At 44.9% G+C, this 20394-nt stretch overlaps 1 protein-coding gene across 1 annotated transcript in view; it reads right to left on the reverse strand.

Moving 5' to 3' along the window:
- Nucleotides 1–20394, reverse strand: part of LOC142313205 (tyrosine-protein phosphatase non-receptor type 9-like) — a 75158-nt gene that overhangs the window by 31719 nt on the left and 23045 nt on the right. Inside the window, exons 2-4 of the mRNA XM_075352189.1 lie at nt 8365–8505; nt 6423–6512; nt 1–79 (exon numbers count right to left, since the gene is read on the reverse strand). The exon at nt 1–79 is cut by the window's left edge and continues 46 nt beyond it. Coding sequence (XP_075208304.1) covers nt 1–79; nt 6423–6512; nt 8365–8505 — 310 coding nt within the window. The remainder of the gene's footprint in view (nt 80–6422; nt 6513–8364; nt 8506–20394) is intronic.

The following is a 20394-nucleotide window of genomic DNA, read 5'->3' on the forward strand; positions in this document are numbered from 1 at the left end:
CCTTATGCGTGGTTACATCCGGCCGATGAAGTCTAGCAGTGAACAAGGCTAACGCTGCTCCATTTGCATCTCTTCCGGGCTGTAATTGAGAAGCACAAACACAGTCATTATGATACGCTAAGGGAAGAAATGTATAGCCCTACATTTTACAGAGAAAATCCAATTAGCAATCTATAGCAATACACTGACCAGAAATAAGGAAGATACCAGTATTTGTAAGAAATCGGGCACATTTGTAAAAAGTAAAAAAAAAAAAAAAAAGATGCTTTTATGTATTCCAAGACCAAATGTTCAGTGGAGGCAAAAAATATATATCATACTTATGTTCACACTTTAGTTTGGCCTGATTTCCCTTACAAAATTATATTAAAGTTCACTCTCCCATGACTTTACAACCTGGCAATTAAACGTCACCTTTTCAGTATCATCAGTATCTCGTAGTAAATAAAATGATACATTTTGTCTAATCTGACTGCATATTACAAAAGGCCACATATTGCATCTGACCATGTGCAGAAACACACAGTAGACATGCTCAGATACGAGTGTGGTTTCTAGAGCTTGGTTCCAGTTTTCGGCAATGTTTAGCAACGACACATGGACCCCAAATTTAGCAATATAATAAAGAGTTCTGGCGGAGGGTGGATTGAACCAGTACTTTAACCCCTTCACCCCCGGCCACTAAAACACCCTAATGACCGGGCCATTTTTTGCAATTCTGACCAGTGTCACTGACAGGTTATAACTCTGGAACGCTTCAACGGATCCTGGCGATTCTGAGATTGTTTTTTCGTGACATATTGTACTTCATGTCAGTGGTAAATTTAGGCCGATATTTTTTGCGTTTGTGAAAATTTAGGAAATTTTGCGAAAATTATGAAAATTTCGCAATTTTCAAACTTTGAAAATTTATGCCCAGAAATCTGAGAGATATGTCACACAAAATAGTTAATAAATAAAAACTTTCCCACTTGTGTACTTTACATCAGCGCAATTTTCGAAACAAATTTTTTTTCCGTTAGGAAGCTAGAACGGGTCAAAGGTCATCAGCAATTTCTCATTTTTCCAACAAAATTTACAAAAGAATTTTTTTAGGGACCACATCACATTTGAAGTGACTGAGAGGCTGAGGTGACAGAAAATACCCAAAAGTGACCCCATTCTAAAAACTGCACCCCTCACACTGCTCAAAACCACATCCAAGAAGTTTATTAACCCTTTAGGTGCGTCACAGGAACCAAAGCAATGTGGAAGGAAAAAATGAAAATTTTACTTAACACAAAAATGTTACTTTAGCCATAAAATTTTCATTTTTACAAGGGAGAAAAGAGAAAATGCACCATAAAAATGTATTGTGCATTTTCTCCTGAGTACGCTGATACCCCATATGTGGTAAAAATCAATTGTTTGGACACACGGCAAGGCTCGGAAGGCAAGGAGCGCCATTTGAATTTTTGAACGCAAAATTAGCTGCACTCATTAGTTGACGCCATGTCGGGTTTGAAGACCCCCTGAGGTGCCTAAACAATGGAGCTCCCCTACAAGTGACCCCATTTTGGAAACTAGAGCCCTCAAATAATTTTTCTAGATGTTTGATGTGCACTTTGAACCCCTGGGGGCTTCACAGAAGTTTATAACGTTGAGCCGTGAAAAGAAAAACATTTTTTTTTACCACAAAACTGTTGCTTCAACTAGGTAGCTTTTTTTTTTCACAAAGGTATCAGGAAAAAATTCACCATGAAATTTATAGTGCATTTTTCCTGAGTACGGCGATACCTCATATGTGGTGGAAAGTAATTGTTTGAATGCATGGCGGGGCTCAGAAGAGAAGGAGCGCCATTTGACAGCAAATTTGGTTGGAATCATTAGCGGACGCCATGTCACGTTTGGAGACCCCCCTGAGGTGCCTAAACAGTGAAGCTCCCCCACAAGTGACCCCATTTTAGAAACTAGACCCCTCAAGGAGTTTATGTAGATGTTTAGCGAGCCCCAAGGGGCTCCACAGAAGTTAATAATGTTGAGCCAGGAATACAAATTTTTTTTTCACCAAAAAACTGTCACTTGAACCAGGTAGCTTTTTTTTCCACAAGGGTATCAGGAAAAAATGCACCATAAAACGTATTGTGCAATTTCTCCTGAGTACGCAGATACCTCATATGTGGTGGAAAGTAATTGTTTGGGCGCATGGCGGGGCTCAGAAGAGAAGGAACGCCATTTGACAGCAAAATTGGTTGGAATCATTAGTGGACACCATGTCACGTTTGAAGACCCCCTATGGTGCCTAAACAGTGGAGCTCCCCCACAAATTACCTCATTTTGGAACTAGACCCCCTCAAGGAATTTATCTAGATATTTGGTGAGTCCCTTGTACCCCCAGGGGCTCCACAGAAGTTGATAACGTTGAACCGTGAAAATTTTTTTTTTTTAACCACAAATTTTTTGCATCAATCAGGTAGTTTTTTTTTTTTACAACGGTACCAGAAAAAATTCCGCCATAAAACGTATTGTGCAATTTTTCCTGAGTACGTAGATACCTCATATGTGGTGGAAAGTAATTGTTTGGGCGCATGGCAGGGCTCAGAAGAGAAGGAACGCCATTTGACTTTTCAAACGCACAGACGCGGTGCACTGATCGGCCGCTGCCGATCCGTTATGTGCATCCCTGATCAGCACTCAGCGGGACGCACGGACGGATGAGATACAAAAAGCGTCGGGGATACGGAAAAAAAAAGTCACGCCAAAAATTGAGCAGGGATGCCGATCCGTTATGTGCATCCCTGATCAGCGCTCGGTGGGAAGCACGGACGGATAAGGTGTAAAAATGGACAGGGGACACAGAAAAAAAAAAAAAAAAGTCATACTCACAGTACCCAGAGGATCACTGACCAGAAGTGCTGCAGGAGGAACAGCTTTACAGGAGCAGCAGGCAGATCAGCAGAATGCCCAGGAAGGACCCAGCGATGGAGGCAGATGTGATCGGGCCAGTTAAGACCTCGGACGACGGTGAAGACAGGTAAGAGGACGTCGGAAGAGAGCAGAGGGGGAGAGGGGTGGGGAGGGGGGAGAGAGCAGAGGGGGAGAGGGAGGGGGGGAGGGGAGAGCAGAGGGGGAGGGGGGGGGAGAGCAGAGGGTGAGACCGGAGAGGGAGCTGCAGAAGCAGAATAGAGATAATGGGGGAGGCAGTCAGATCGCGGGGGGGGAGCAGATCGGGATGTCGGGGGGGGGGGGGGGGGAGGAGGAAGAGATCGGGGCGTGGGGGGGGCAAATCGCAGGGGGGCACGGGCAGGGGCCAACACGGGAGCACGCTGGGGGCAACACGGGAGCGCGCACGGGCTGCAAGGTGAGCACAGTACTCACGTGCAGCAGGAGTGGTGACCTCAGCTACGGCGGCGGGAGCGGCAGCAGCAGCGGTGGCGTGGTACCACAAGTACCAGCCACTGCACGCTGCAGACATGTTGGGGGAGGGCTCCCAGGCCAGGACAAGCCTGGGGGGGCGGCCACCGGCAGATCAGACCGCCCCACTGCACACTGATTGGAGCGATTGCGCGTCATAGCACGATCGCTCCAATCAGTGCTGCAGGGGCTGGGGGCGACATTTTAGAGCTCCGGCTATGATTTGTTGAAGCTGCTAGAGCAGATCATAGCCGGATCTCACAGTATCGCAGTAATTCTGGCATTATTTTTGCCGAAATTAGTGCGAACGATGTGGTTGGCGGTTCAGATTTGAACAGCCAATCACATCGATCGTCGATAGGGGGTGGCGATGCCACCCCTCCTGGGGTCAAGCAAAGGTCCCCTGCTGTGAGAAACAGCAGGGGACATCATTTGAAAGCCGTTGCTATGGCCAAGGCAATCAAATGAAGTTTAGGCAGTAAAATTACGTCCCTGGTCGTTAAGTCACGTTAAAATAGGTCGTAATTTTACTGCCCGCGGTCGTGAAGGGGTTAAAGAGATATTCCAAAGATAATTATCGCAATGACTGCTTGGTGCTGACCGCTGGGATTCTCTCCGAGTTTGAGAACAGCTCTCTAGAACCCATCTTGAATGGAGTGGTTGTGCGCATGCTTGAAGTGCCATGTCCTCACATATGGGACTGCTGGAGAAAGCACAGCACTATGGACAAAGGATAACTTACTGTCTTGGGGCTAGCTGTTTAAAAAGGTACCCTTGGGAGATAAAAAAAAAAAAAAAAAAAAAAAAAAGCTTCTACTCTCCCTGTCCTCAACCTATAAAGATGAGATCCATAGTGCTGTGCCATAGCCTCGCACTACCTGTAAGTCAGTGTGATGCTTGAGCTTCCCCTCCCCTCTGGTACGTTACATCACACATCAGGGGGCCTACTCCCTGCTGTTGCAGCCTGCTGATAATAACCAAGCCTGCTCTGTCCAAGAGCAGGGGGATTGGTGGGAGCAGACAGCAAGGAAGCAGCTATCAGGGGGCTGGCAGTTACCAACACTACCGGGTAGGCCACGCCCCCTGACCTGTGATGTGTCCCAGAAGGGAGGGGGAGCAACAAGAAGCCGCACCAGCATCACACAGAATTTCAGGTAGTGCGAGGATATAGAACTGCACTGTGCAACTCATCTTTAGTTTGAGGGCAGGGTTAGTATAAAAAAAAAAAAATCTCCCTGGAGAACCCCTTTAATTAATTCCCAAAAAAGTTAAGTTAGGAAAAGGTGGCACAAGGAGCAGACGGCAAAAAGCATGGTGATGTAAAGTTGAGAGTCACATTGGGGGTGGCTGCCCAGGAATTTAATATACAGTCAATGATAATTTACTGTGGGTTAGTCTCAGGAATGTCACATAACTAAGTTAATCAGTAAATTAAGATGGTCCAACTTCCCGTATGAGTTCTATAGAATACTGACCTACTTTCAGGTCACGAGCTGCCTTTGTAATAGGACACGCGAGACCTGATCAGCTAATTGGTGTCAATAGTCATCCATGCATGCATTTCCTCTGATGAAAATTTCATAAAAATACTTTAATAAAAATGAATGGAACAATTCAACTATGAACTGTGGATAGTCCTAACCCTGCATATGGCCTTGACATGTACAAATGCAACTTCAGGAAGTGAATCTTGGCTTACGTGCCAGTGGCTTGCGGTTCATTGTGCAAGCCGCAAGTTGCGCTGTTCACAAGCTGCCATGGGATTCAATCATTCTAGGATGAGAATGTAAGAATGGGTCAGGGATCTAAAGGTGGTGTCACACACACAGTGATGACGACAACGACTACGTCGCTACTACGTCACCATTTTCTGTGACATAGCAGCGACGTCCCGTCGCTGTATGTGACATTCAGCAACGAGCTGGCCCCTGCTGTGAAGTCGCCGCTCGTTGTTGAATGTCCAGCTTCATTTTTTGGTCGTCGCTCTCCCGCTGTGATGCACACATCGCTGTGTGTGACAGCGAGAGCGATGAAATGAAGCGACCAGGGAGCAGGAGCCGGCATCTGGCAGCTGCGGTAAGCTGTAACCAGGGTAAACATCGGGTAACCAAGGGAAGACCTTTCCCTGGTTACCCGATATTTACCTTCGTTACCAGCGTCCGCCGCTCTCGCTGCCAGTGCCGTCTCCCTGCTCTCTGCACATGTAGCTGCAGTACGCATCGGGTAATTAACCCGATGTGTACTGTAGCTAGGAGTGCAGGGAGCCAGCGCTAAGCAGTGTGTGCAGCTCCCTGCTCTCTGCACAAGTAGCACAGCGATGCGTGTCGTTATGATCGCTGCTGCGTCTGCTGTGTTTGGCAGCTAAGCAGCGATCATAACAGCGACTTACAAGGTCGCTGTTGCGTCACAGAAAATGGTGACGTAACAGCGACGTCGTTATCGCTGTCGCTATGTGTGAACCCAGCTTTAGATATGCCTCAAAGACATGTTATCAGCAGACGAGCTGGACTGATCAGTATCGCTACATACTATAAACTTGTCCACACAATGGTGTTAACTGCAATCAACTTTTAAAGACAAATGCAGCAAATGTAGTTAGATCCTGCTGTCAGGTTCCGTTTAAAAGCGATTTGCATTGTACGATCATGAATGAGAATTCCAAGGAACGCGCCTTTTACAATAAACAGGCTAAATGAAAGGCCAAAACGCTCATTCATCAGGTGAAATTATCTTCCGCCTTGCCCAAAAGACCATTGTTTTATACAGCAAATCATCGAGCTTAAAGCTGACTTGCGCTTCCATGTACAATGCCAGCCTAGGTGCGCTGTCCGATCCATTACAGATCACTCGTTGCTCATCTGAAGCACGGTCGCCCTGCGTAAACGGCTATTAAACAACTGCTGATCAGCGAACAAGCTTCTTGTAATGCAGACGGACTGTTATATTAATCATGGAGGTTTCATTTTTACTAAAGCCATTGAGATATCATCTGTCTGTACAGAACTTCTTAAACTAACAGGAATACTTACTAAAACTGTAAATTTCCCACTCAGTAGCTCGGAGCGTAAAGGTTCTTCATCGGGATTTATGTTGTAGATCCCTTCTTTAAGTCTTGTGTTCTAGTAATAGAAATAACAGACAATACAGTTGAGCGAGGGATGTGGCGTCACCGGTATTGCTGAAGACATCAAAAGCCGTTACTGCAATAAAGAAATGGTGATCTCTCTCCATCATACACATTTATGTACTTCAATAATGCGCGGCTGTAAAAAGCTGACCAATTTCATTAGAGGTGACAAATCATAGGTGGAAAAGATTAATTGTATACGTGACAGAGGAAGGTAATTAATAATTAGAAAGTAATGAGGTGCCGGGTGTAGCGGGGAGATACCAACCAGATCAGAACAATGGCTCATAGCCTTAGTCACCTAGATGTCTTTCATACCATAAGTATCTGGGATTGCAGCATGTGTCGGATGGGTGGAAAGATTACTAAATTAACCCTTTAAGAAAAATTATGAGATATTTGTGGCTTGAGAGCATCTTTCTTAAAACATCACACGTCCTTTAAAAAGGGGCTGCTTTCCATTTGATAACTCCAATTAACCCATTCACCGCGAGTGATTTTCCGTTTTTTCCTCTAAAATCCATAACTTTATTTTTCCGCCAATATAGGCGTATGAGGGCGTGTTTTTTTACAGGTCGAGGTGTACTTCTGAATAACGTTCATTCTGCCACAGTTTACCGGTACAACGGAAAAAAAAATCCAAGTGCGTCAAATAAAAAAAATTAAAAAAATGCAATTTCATAATGATTATTTTTAGGGATGATTGAATATCACAAATATTCGGCTTCGCGAATATTCGACGAATAGGTCGCCGCTATGCGAATATTCGATGCGCCATGTAAGTCTATGGGAAGCCCAAATAGTTGGTATTCGGCAACTATTCGGGTTTCCCATAGACGTAAGCGGGCTTTACACGCTACGATATTTCTAGCAATTGCAAGAGATATCGTACGCAAAAGCACCCGCCCCCGTCGTGCATGTGATATCGTGTGATCGCAGCCGCAGCGAACATTATCGCTATGGCAGCGTCACACGCACTTACCTGGTCGGCGGCGTCGCTGTGACTGCCGAACAATCCCTCCCTCAAGGGGGAGGTGCGTTTGGCGTCACGGCGACATCACTAAGCGGCCAGCCAATCAAAGTGGAGGGGCGGAGATGAGCGGGACGAACATCCCGCCCACCTCCTTCCTTCCTCATTGCTGGTGGACGCAGGTAAGGTGAGGTTCCTCACTCCTGCGGTGTCACACACAGCAATGTGTGCTGCCGCAGGAACGAGGAACATCTATAAACAACCATTAACAATTTTTGGTTTTTGGACGACCTCTCAATGGTGAACGATTTTCACCACTTTGCAGGACGTTTAAGATCGCTGGTAAGTATTACACGCTACGATATCGTTTATGATGCCGGATGTGCGTCACTAACGACGTGACCCCGACGATAAAACATTAACGATATAGCGTGTAAAGCCCCCTTTACATTACGCATCGAATATTTGCAAATCGTCGAATAGCGGCGACCTATTCGTCGAATATTGGTGTAGCCGAATATTTGAGGTATTCGATCATCCCTATTTTATTTTTATTTTTTATCTATCATGTTCAGTATATGGTAAAAGCTGAACATTTCGAGAACTGCTAGATCTGGAGCAGATGAAACAGTGATGGAGTAGCAAAAACCTGTGGACAGATTCCCTTTTAGCAATTATCCGATAAAAATTACCAGGCAAAAGTAAAACGAAGACTAGTATTTTCAGTCAAGACCAGCACAATATGAAAGCCATATGTGCAAACATTTTTTCGAGTATTTTTATGAATATTAGCAGATCATATTGAAAATCTCAATTACTTGAAAGAAAAGTAACTCATGAATAGCTAGGAAGCAATAAATAAGCCAGGACTTACCCTGTAAGCTTGAAATAAATCAATTGCCCTAGAAACATCGAACTTCCGAGCCATTAAAAATTTCACAGCAGTGTTAGGAGGCACCGTAACCACTTGGGGTTGCTCGCGGTTCTTCAATTCGGAAATAAATTCCTCAATTGCCTGTAAAATTGAGAAGAAATTAATATAATGATGAACTGATCAAAACATATCTTTAAAAAAATGCTACTAATAATGCTGCCATACAGAATTAAAGAAAGAACACGTGAAATGTAAACTATACAACCTGATGGGACAGTAGACCTATAATCCAGGGAAAAAAGTACAATGATATTTTCCCATAGACACACATCTGTGGTGTGCATTAAAAGATTTCCAATATAAGCACTACACAATGGGAAAGTTGTACTTTACTTCATATCGCATCATTTTCAGGTTTTTAAAGAGGACTCCCCATTCAAATGAGACTGGTATGGCCCATGGAGAGGTGATAGGGACGATCCCCATTTAGGAACACCTTGACGTGGTTGGATGGCTTTTGCTCTCTTTGATAAAGAAAACAGTTATCCAAGTGAGTTGCGTTATTAATGTTTATAGCAACATTGGAGTTCATGTATTCATTAATGGTAGTGTGCTGCCACATCGTGTATATACATGTCTGTATACTGGCCACATAGCGTATTTGTGCACCTGCACATTAATACAATACTAAAAGATGTGCGGGTCCTCCTAATTTCTTAAAAGAGGGGAACCTGTCACCAGTTTTTTGCCCTATAAGCTGCTGCCACCACCAGTGGGCTCTTATATACATTGTTAGAATGCTGTATATAAGAGCCAAGGCCGCTGTGTAGAACATAAAAAACACTTTATAATACTCACCTAAACCGGTCGCTGCGGTGTATGTGGGTCAAATGGGAGTCTTCGTCCTCCAGTGCCGGCGCCTCCTCTTTCGACCATCTTTGTCGCCGCATCTGTCGTCCTTCTGAAGCCGCGGTGCATGACGCGTCCTACGTCATCCACACTCGCCGGCATTCAGGTCCTTAGCAGGCGCACTTTGATCTGCTCTGAGCAGGGCAGATCATAGCATCATAGTGCGCATGCGCGGGACCGGCGATTGTGTATGACGTAGACGCGTCATGCACCGCGACTTCAGCCGGAGGACGAAGATGCCCATTTGAGCCACATCCACCGCAGCGACTGGTTTAGGTGAGTATTATAAAGTGCTTTTTATGTTCTACACAGCGGCCTGGGCTCTTGTATACAGCATGTTGGAATGCTGTATATAAGAGCCCGGTGGTGCTGGCCGCAGCTTATAGGGCAAAAAACTGGTGACAGGTTCCCTGTAAAGAGGACTCAGCACCAGGTCAAAAAAAGAGGCCAGTTTGTGCGCTTATTTTAATGCCCTCCTAATTAGTGTGCGCGCGCGTGCTTTTTATTAAATCTTTAAATCCTCTATACAATTCTAAACATATAGACCCTTTTCTTTAGTACTAATTTTCATGGTCTTTACCAACAGGGAGGGGCTCACAGTGCAATAATACTGAGCAGCCTATATACATATCCCCAGAGATCCCTATGAGCCACAACCATTAGTAGAGACCATAAAAATTAGCACAAAATAAAAAGTGCCAATAATAAATAATTAGGGGAGCAGTGGGAATAGACTGACCAATTTCACCTAACGAAAGGTTGTCAAATTCAAAACAACGCGAGTGGCACAACCTTATGACTGTAGTACAGCATAGTACTCATGTTTTATTCCCAATTTGATGACATCGGTATAAAAAGAATTGTTACAACAGTTACTAGGTAAAAAAAAGTGACAATATTAGAACTTAAATATCCTCGCTAATGCGCAGAAAACAGTTGCCTTATTCTTATCCTTTTCATTGATACTGCCTGGAGAGAGAATCAATGAAAGACTATCAGGAAAAGAGAGGGAAGTCATCTCACAACGCAAAGAATAAGAGTCTATCAGGTCATTTGGTTCCCCAAGAGAGCGGTCGGAAATATTCCAATATGCTGACATTGAGAGAGACAGATGAGGGCTGTCAATAGGAGGGGGAAGCCAGTAATAAATGATAAAAGCCTGACTGTAGTTGAAGAAAAAAAAAAAATCAATATGAAGGTCTAGTAGTCTAGCAGCGCTCATTATACGTGCTGCACAGCAGCATGACAAAGGACCTCTCTGAGACGCAAATCATCTGGGATGGTCACTGAGGTCTACTAGATAAGAGACACCCATACACTACAGTCAACAGTTGACAAAGATTGTTACCCGATTGCTATTACGTCCTGAACAAACCCACAGTACACATGTCCACCAGGCATGCGTTTTCAATATGGGGGGGGAGAGAACAAGCCACTGGAGAACCTTATGGAAGTAGTCATCTCCACTGAAGCAAGGATAGGGCATGCCCCGTGCCTTCTCCCCCAACATCTGCCTGGGATGAACCCAGACTGCTTATACACATTAGGTGTCCAGCCATCCGCAGCGCCATACGTAAAAACAGACACAAGGAAAACAAGACTCCAGCTATTATGCCATGACCAGAGACCATAAGAACAATAAAAGGTAAATGGAAGAATAGGTCCTGTTAACATTATACTTGGATAACTCTCAAAGTATACCTCAAATAGACTGCAGTGGGATATGTTATCTATAGAGCCTCTAGAAAAGGAGCATCAGAGTTCGAGAAGGTGGAGCAGGACGATGAGGAGCACTAACAACCACCAGAGAAATTGGCACCTGTCTGCTACACTTAGAAGACCTCAACCCAGAACTCCACAGGGAACCTCCAGTAATGTAGCAGTCTGTAAAGGGAACTACTACTCCAGCAGGATACAGCTAAACCCCCACTAGGTGGAGGCAACACAGGTGCAGGTGGAGCCATTCACACTCACTTCCAAATATGGAGGAGGTGATGGCTGGATGGTAAAACTGCACACTGGTGGCTTGCATAGAGCACTGTTCACACTAGCAGACGCACAGTCACAAACCCGCAGCCTATTCGGTGACGCCCATACTATTAGATCAGGCGGGCTGCCAAGCCGTACCCCCACTGCGCGCTACGTAGGGACATCTTGCTGTAAGTACTGATATTTTCTTTTTTGCTTTTTGTCCCTACGTAGTGCGCAGTGGGGGTACGGCTTGGCAGCCCGCCTGATCTAATAGTATGGGCGTCACCTAATAGGCTGCGGGTTTGTGACTGTGCGTCTGCTAGTGTGAACAGTGCTCTATGCAAGCCACCAGTGTGCAGTTTTACCATCCAGCCATCACCTCCTCCATATTTGGAAGTGAGTGTGAATGGCTCCACCTGCACCTGTGTTGCCTCCACCTAGTGGGGGTTTAGCTGTATCCTGCTGGAGTAGTAGTAGTCTTTTGGCCTGAGCAATATACAGCTGCAATTCCATCTTGCTGTAAGTACTGATATTTTCTTTTTTGCTTTTTTATATCAGTCTGTAAAGGGAAAGCAACATCATTGGAGCCTCCAACGGCAGCACAAAACTTCCCCGTGAATAGTGCTCCTTTTCATCCAGGTTAGATGTTCCTCTCCTTGGAACTGTACAAAACAATATATACTATTATACCGCTATATCAGTTAATCTACAAGAAGTGAGCGCTGAGGCAGTTTGTTTGGTCTAAAGGAAGCTAGTGCTGATTGGAAGTGGGGCTCACGTGATGTCACATTCCCAAGTGCATTTCGGCACAGAGATCATGGACACCGCTGGAATGACGCCAGCGAGTGAGGAGAGAAGTCTATTATTTTACCTGGGGCAAACATGTGGAATCAGAAGGGCTTTTCCTAGTAACAGACAACCCCTTTAACTTTATGCCTTTTAGAGATTACTTGAACTTGCTTAACTGCTCAAAATAACAGTGATTTTGACCCAAACTTTTACATGCCACTGTATATTAGAACCATGTCTAGACAGCAATAAAAAGCAGGTTCAAATGGTGACTTGTGTGAGTAGTCCCGTACAGAAGGGCAGATCTGGATGAGAATATACTGGATTTGGTATAGGATGATACTGACAGTCAGTAAAGATGCTTAAAGCTGAATGTAAGTGTGGTAGGAGAGCTTGATGTGAAAATACCAAGGCTGGGTAAGGTGGGAAGCCACAGATCTAGGTATGCTGCATAGGTGTGATTTCTAGAGTGACAACTTTAGCTGTAAATACACCAGTAAGGGGCGCTCTGGGTGCGGAGGAGGAACAACAGGAGCTGGAGGTCACTCCTCAGGGGTGGAAGGGTTCTTGACCTCTCAGAGCTAAATGTGGCTCTCCTAGTAAGAAAGGTCGGGGGCCTATACAGTGGGAGACTTTGCAGCTTTACATTAGAAGTATGTCACTGTATACCATTGATAGAAGGCTCCAAGCGCAATATGAACAAACCCTAATATGTAAAATTGAGGCATAGCAGGAAGTGGGGGGGAACCCACACATGACCAATATTAAACTTTATATTAGGTGTATATCAAAAGTTGTCACAGTCCTGCTGTTTATGGCATACTTGAAACAATAGAGATGGCTGAAATCAATAGAATTTTACCTCGAATCAGAAGTTTCCTACAGACAATACATGTAACCCAATGTGGTGTCACGGTGGTCGAGGATTCACTGTTCCGTAACCCACCAGAACCATCAGCGCATGTCACAGCATGTAAAGTGCCTCCCCTGAGGCTTCATGCTCAGTGGGGGACACTAGCTTCATGCTATAATGTGCATGTGCGTACGCGTGTGCGTGTGTTGGGGGGCACAGTGGCTTAATGCTACAGTATATGACAAAACTGAGTACACACCTCACATTTTTATAAATACTTTATTATATCATTTCATGGGACAACACTGAAGATATGACACTGATATACATTGATGTACACTGAGTACATTATTGTATCAGTGTAAATTTGGTGTGCCCTCTAAAGAACACACATCCATTAATGTCTAAATTTCATATCGACAAGCAAGTACAGCCCTGAGTGAAAATGGCCAACTTACCATTTTACCTCCCCGATGCCATACAACTCCGCGTTTACAATGTCTCAGGTGTGAACAGGGAGCAGGTGTGGTAAATTTGGTATTATCACACACACACACAGGTCACTGGAAGTTCAACATGGCACCTCATGGCAAAGAATTCTCTAAGGATCTGAAAAAAAGAATGGTTGCTCTATAAAAAGATGGCCTAGGCTATAAGATTACCAACACCCTGAAACTGAGCTGTAGCACAGTGGCCAAGACCATACAGTGGTTTAACATGTTCCACATAGAACAGGCCTCTCCATGGTAGACCAAAGAATTTGGGTGTATGGGCTCAGCATGATATCCAGAGGTTATGTTTTCAAAACCGACATGAGTGCTGCCAGCATTGCTGCAGACTTTAAAGGGGTGGGGGTCTGCCCGTCAGGGTTCAGACCATACGCCGCACACTGCATTAAAGTGGTCTGCATGTTTGTCCTCCGAGAAGGGAAGCCTCTTCTAAAGATGATGCACAAAAAAGGCCAAAGACAGTTTGCTGAAGACAAGCAGACTAAGGACATGAATTACTAGAACCACGTCCTATGGTCTTATGAGACCAAGATAAACTTATTTAGTTCAGATGGTGGCGGCAGCCAAGTGAGGAGTACAAAGACAAATGTGTCTTGCCTACAGTCAGGCATGGTGGTGGGAGTGTTATGGTTTGGGGCTGCATGAGTACTGCTGGCTGTGGGGAGCTACAGTTCAATGAGGGAATCATTAATGCTTATATGTACTGTGACCTACTGAAGCAGAGCATGATCCCCCTTACTTCAGAAACTAGGCTGCAGGGCAGTATTTTAACATGATAACAACCCCAAAGACACCTCAAAGACAAACACTGCTTACTAAAGAAACTGAGGGTAAAAGGTGCTGGACTGACCTAAACGCTATTGAGCATCTGTGGGGCATCCTCAAATGGAAAGTGGTGGAGCACAAGGTCTCTGACGTTCACTAACTCTAAGATGTCATCTTGGAACAGTGGAAGATTATTTCAGTGGCTCCAGTGAAGTTTTAGTGAACTCCATCTCCAAGAGACTTAAGACACCGCTTGAAATTAATGGTGGCCACACAAAATATTGACACGGAACACAATTTGCCCATTTTCAATTAGGGGTGTACTCACTTTTGTTGACAGTGGTTTGGACATTAATGGCTGTGTGCTGCATTATTTACAGGGCACACCAAATTTACACTGTTATACAAGCTGTACACTGACTATAATCAGTGTGTGATTGGGGGACAGGTACAGCAGCGTCATGCTGGTATTCTGTGGGGGAGAGGCACAGCAGCGTCATGCTGGTATTCTGTGGGGGACAGGCACAGCAGCGTCATGCTGGTATTCTGTGGGGGACAGGCACAGCAGCGTCATGCTGGTATTCTGTGGGGGACAGGCACAGCAGCGTCATGCTGGTATTCTGTGGGGGACAGGCACAGCAGCGTCATGCTGGTATTCTGTGGGGGACAGGCACAGCAGCGTCATGCTGGTATTCTGTGGGGGACAGGCACAGCAGCGTCATGCTGGTATTCTGTGGGGGACAGGCACAGCAGCGTCATGCTGGTATTCTGTGGGGGACAGGCACAGCAGCGTCATGCTGGTATTCTGTGGGGGACAGGCACAGCAGCGTCATGCTGGTATTCTGTGGGGGACAGGCACAGCAGCGTCATGCTGGTATTCTGTGGGGGACAGGCACAGCAGCGTCATGCTGGTATTCTGTGGGGGACAGGCACAGCAGCGTCATGCTGGTATTCTGTGGGGGACAGGCACAGCAGCGTCATGCTGGTATTCTGTGGGGGACAGGCACAGCAGCGTCATGCTGGTATTCTGTGGGGGACAGGCACAGCAGCGTCATGCTGGTATTCTGTGGGGGACAGGCACAGCAGCGTCATGCTGGTATTCTGTGGGGGACAGGCACAGCAGCGTCATGCTGGTATTCTGTGGGGGACAGGCACAGCAGCGTCATGCTGGTATTCTGTGGGGGACAGGCACAGCAGCGTCATGCTGGTATTCTGTGGGGGACAGGCACAGCAGCGTCATGCTGGTATTCTGTGGGAGAGAGACACAGCAGCGTCATGCTGGTATTCTGTGGGGAACAGGCACAGCAGCGTCATGCTGGTATTCTGTGGGGGACAGGCACAGGAGTCATGGTGTATTCAGCAGGGTTGATGCACAGTGGAGTCATACTATATTCAGTGAAGGGAGGCACAGTGGAGTCATGCTATATTCAGTCGGGGGGGGGGAGGCACTGTGGAGACATGCTATATTCAGTCGGGGGGGGGAGGCACTGTGGAGACATGCTATATTCAGTCGGGGGGGAGGCACTGTGGAGACATGCTATATTCAGTCGGGGGGAGGCACTGTGGAGACATGCTATATTCAGTCGGGGGGGAGGCACTGTGGAGACATGCTATATTCAGTCGGGGGGGGAGGCACTGTGGAGACATGCTATATTCAGTCGGGGGGGAGGCACTGTGGAGACATGCTATATTCAGTCGGGGGGAGGCACTGTGGAGACATGCTATATTCAGTCGGGGGGGAGGCACTGTGGAGACATGCTATATTCAGTCGGGGGGGGAGGCACTGTGGAGACATGCTATATTCAGTCGGGGGGGGGGAGGCACTGTGGAGACATGCTATATTCAGTCGGGGGGGGGAGGCACTGTGGAGACATGCTATATTCAGTCGGGGGGGGAGGCACTGTGGAGTTATGCTACATTCAGTGGGGGGGGCGCTCACAGTGATAACTCCGTAGCAAAAGACCAGTCTCATTTGTGCTTGGAAGAGAGGGAAGAGAATACCAGAACAAAAATTTCCACAAACAAAAAATTAAGAAAAAGATGAGGGTTAGTCCAGGAACACGTTCACAAATTGTGGCCATAAATAAGATTCTGATACAAATAACCCAAAGTGAGGTGTTTTTTTATTAGCAAGAATATTACTTGGTAGGGGAAACACTGGTACAGACCGTTCTCAAAGTACACAAGACTATGACTTGTACAAGTTATGGCTAGATTTTCTGTGCCATAACAGTGTTAGGTATTTTCAATTAGCCAATTGCCCTAAATAAAAAACCCCCACAAAACACGAAGAAAAAACAAAGAAACGCTGATCATGAGAGTCAGTAAAAACAACTATGTAGGTAACAGTATGAACAGACTGAAGGCAAGGTTTATTTGCAGCCTTTATGCATAGACATACACGTCTGCACAGGAGCTGTAGAAGGGGTGGGAAATAACTAGTAATACTATGACATGCAATTTAGTTATTTTTTTACTTAAGACTTTAGAGCAAATTAAAAAAAATAAAAAATAAAATTTAAAATGGTTGTAGTCCTTTCTGAATCACTTGGAATTGCTCATACAATTAGGGAACCCAAGAGAGGAAGTAGTCATGTGTAATACTAAGAAGTAAACCTCAAAGGATGAGGAAGAGCCTATGTAAGGCCGATGCCTGTGCGACGGGGTACTTCTGAGTCACAGCTCACATATGCTGGGTCCAGGCCAATGTCACCTGCTGCTAATCAGAACCTGGAGAATGACGCTTAAGGTTACAATGTACAAATCCTCTCAGGAATGGTATGTTAGCGGATAATTGATGTGATTATATTAAGGTATTCAATTATGTAACCATAGATTACAACGTGACCATTGCTCTGGATTTTAGTGTCGGGAGGACGAGAAGGATTGGATCTCATTCAGTCTTAGGCTACGTTTCCACAATCCGTGTGTGTTAGGTTTTTGACGCTGCATTATTTACTTGTGTTTTTTGTCTGTTTGGTGTGTCATATGGTTTAAATAAAGCTGCTTTCTTTTTGAAAATTCCTGATATTGCCATCATTAGGTGCAGATCACATGCATTTTTGATGAGTTTCCGCTGCTGAAAAACGCACTAAAAACTACATGGTTTTTTTTTTTTACTTGGGTATTTTCTGCATTTTATGAAAGTCTATGGGGAATTTCCGCACAGAAAACTCAGATGCCCCACAAGAGAAATTGACATGTTACTGCTGGGAAAATGACTACAAAGGTCAGTTTACACAGCATAAAAAAGAAGCCTAGTGGGCAGGAGATCACTAGGAATCCCACCCACTCAGCTGGAACTGTAAGATGCGGTGTTTGACGGAGTAAAAAACGCGGGTAACCCTCATTGTGGGCATGTACCCCTACAAGTGTTAAAGGGAACCCATCAGAAAATATCGTTTGAATCAGATATTTGTGTACACATTCGTTTTTTTATCCCCCTTCCCCACCCCAGGCGATTTTCCATTTTTACATCACCTTCTTCCAAGTGCCGTAACTTTTTTATGGCTTAATTTTTTTAGCGGGACAAGTTGTACTTTTCAATGACCACATTCATATTACCATATAAAAGTACAGGAAAACGGAGGTGGGGGGGGGGGGGATTCCTAGTAGGTAGAAGTTGCAAACAATGCATTTCCACAATTGTGGGTTTATTTTTATTTACCACATTGACTACATGGTTAGTCTGATCTGGCAATATGGTCCTCGAGGTCAATACTGGTACATAGATATCAAACAGTTGCTTTTTTTAATGCAAGAGGTGAAAAAAAAATTGCATGTGCCCCCATTTTCCACGGCCCGCAAGTTTTATTTTTCAGGATCTGGGGCTGTATGGGGGATTGTTTTTTGTGCCCTGAGTTGATGCTTTTACCTATACCATTTTGGAGTAAAAATTGTTTTTTTGATAGCCTGTTATTGCAATGTTGCGACGACCAAAAAAAAACGTAATTCTGGCACTTTGATTTTTTTTCTTGTTACGCCGCTTACCAATCAGATTAATTTATATATCTGAAAGCATAGATATCAAATGAGTATTTTTAACTTTTTCGATTTTATTTTTAATGGGTCAAAAGGAAGGCAATTTGTACTTGTGTTTTTTTTTATACTGTATTTAATAGTCTTCTTAGGAGACTTGAAGCTGTGATTGTGTGATTTACTATACCATACATGGCAGTGCATTAGCACTGCTCTGTATAGCAAAAATCACGATCTCCAATGAATGCCGGCGACAGGCAGGAGAATCATAAGTAGAGGCATGGGGGTCATCAGAAGACCCACCGCTGTCATGTCAACCCATCAGCTCCCCGCGACACGTCACGAGTGTGCCGATTGACAAGGAGGAATGACAAGCACCCCTGCCAATGGCACTGTCAGAGTGACCGCTGTATTTAACTGATTAACAATCACGGGCAGAGCAGACTCTTAAAGAGACTATCCACACAGCATGCCTGGTAAACCAAGTACATGGTGCTTCATGGCAAGGCCTAATGCGGGCGTCACACGAGGCGATCTATCGTGCGATATGTCGTCGGGTCACGGTTTTCGTGACGCACATCCGGCATAGTTTACAACGTCGTCCCGTGCAACACCTACGAGTGACGCAGAATCGCTCACAAATCGTGAGTCGTGTACACATCGTTTATTTTTAAAAAGTCTTTTATTTTTCTTTGCGCCGGTTGTTAATCGTATCCGAGGCATCACATATCGCTCCGTGTGACACCCCGGGAACGATGAACACAGCTTACCTGCATCCCGCGGCTCCCGCCGGCTATGGGGAAGGAAGGAGGTGGGCAGGATGTTTACGTCCCGCTCATCTCCGCCCCTCCGCTTCTATTGGCCGGCCGCTGTGTGACGTCGCTGTGACGCTGAACGTCCCACCCCCTTCAGGAAGTGGATGTTCGCCGCCCACAGCGACGTCGCTCAGCAGGTAAGTACGTGTGACGGCGGTTTAATGACTTTGTGCGCCACGGGCAACTAATTGCCTGTGATGCACAGACGACGGGGGCGGGTACGATAGATCGTATCGTGTGACACCCGCATAACATTTACATACACCTTACCACCTGCTTGTTTTCCTCTCTATCTCTGCTCTCCCTCTTTGATTGACAGCTCTGGCCATGATGCATGAGCTTCTGTACTTGGTTTAACCAGTTATTCTGTGCTGCCAATGTCCCTTTAAGAGTTTATAAAAAAAAATAAAGTGTACAGTGTGAAAAAATTGCAAGATTTGTAATTTTAATACTTGTGATGTTAAAAAAAAAAATATATATTGTAAAGAAAATTGTCAAAAACAATTAAAAAAAAATGTAATTTACTCAAGAGGCCACTTCGTGATGATGACTTCCCTTTAAGAACAAAGAATAAATGATCTTATGTTTCAGAAGGTCATCAGTTATTGATTTCTACAGAAAATAGCAAAGTGATAATCAGTAGGCTGCAAGTCCTCTGTTTGGGTCCAAACATTACGTGACCACACAACTTTTCATCTCACCACAGGCTTGGACTCAGCGAGAGGCATTTTACTACAGATCAAGCCTACAAAATCAATTTAATCAGCCAGAAACTGGAAGAGCGAGCAGCAGCTACCATTAGTCAGTGACTGCTCTTCCCCCAATTACTTTACTTCTGCTCTTCTTGCCAAACACATGGCACGTTTAAGATGTAATTACTCTTACTTGTGTTTAAGACATAGAAATATTATTAAGTGAAAGAAAAAAATAAAAAAATCCATACAAACATCTGCTGTACAGTATAAGAAAAATCACAGATGGTTATATTAAGCATTTACCAGGAAGGATCTGAACACAAGTACAAAATCTTCCTCCAATAAGTCACAAGTACAACGAGAAGATCAGATTGCTGACGCAAAGATTTCTGCAAAAAGCCCAATGTCATCAACATCAGACAAATGTTGGACAAACTTGCCAAAATTGACAAGAAATAAAAAACGCCACCAGATGCTTCTGGCAATACCTAACTGCCCTCTCCCTATAGAGAAGACATACATACTTGGCCTTAGTGAGCATGAGTGAAGGAGGGGTGGGGGAGTAAAGAAACACTCATCAGCCTACAAGCAAGAGAAAACACAAGGGGGTCAGTGATGTCACCAACACCGCAGCATCACTAAGAAAAAACAATTGAAAAGCCAATTTATTATTATGCACTACGTACAGTCCTTATAATCGTAAAATAAAACATCTCAGACGGGTACGGGTTACAGAAATCGGGATT

Source organism: Anomaloglossus baeobatrachus, chromosome 1 (assembly GCF_048569485.1).
Source record: "Anomaloglossus baeobatrachus isolate aAnoBae1 chromosome 1, aAnoBae1.hap1, whole genome shotgun sequence".
Taxonomy (NCBI): Eukaryota; Metazoa; Chordata; class Amphibia; order Anura; family Aromobatidae; genus Anomaloglossus; species Anomaloglossus baeobatrachus.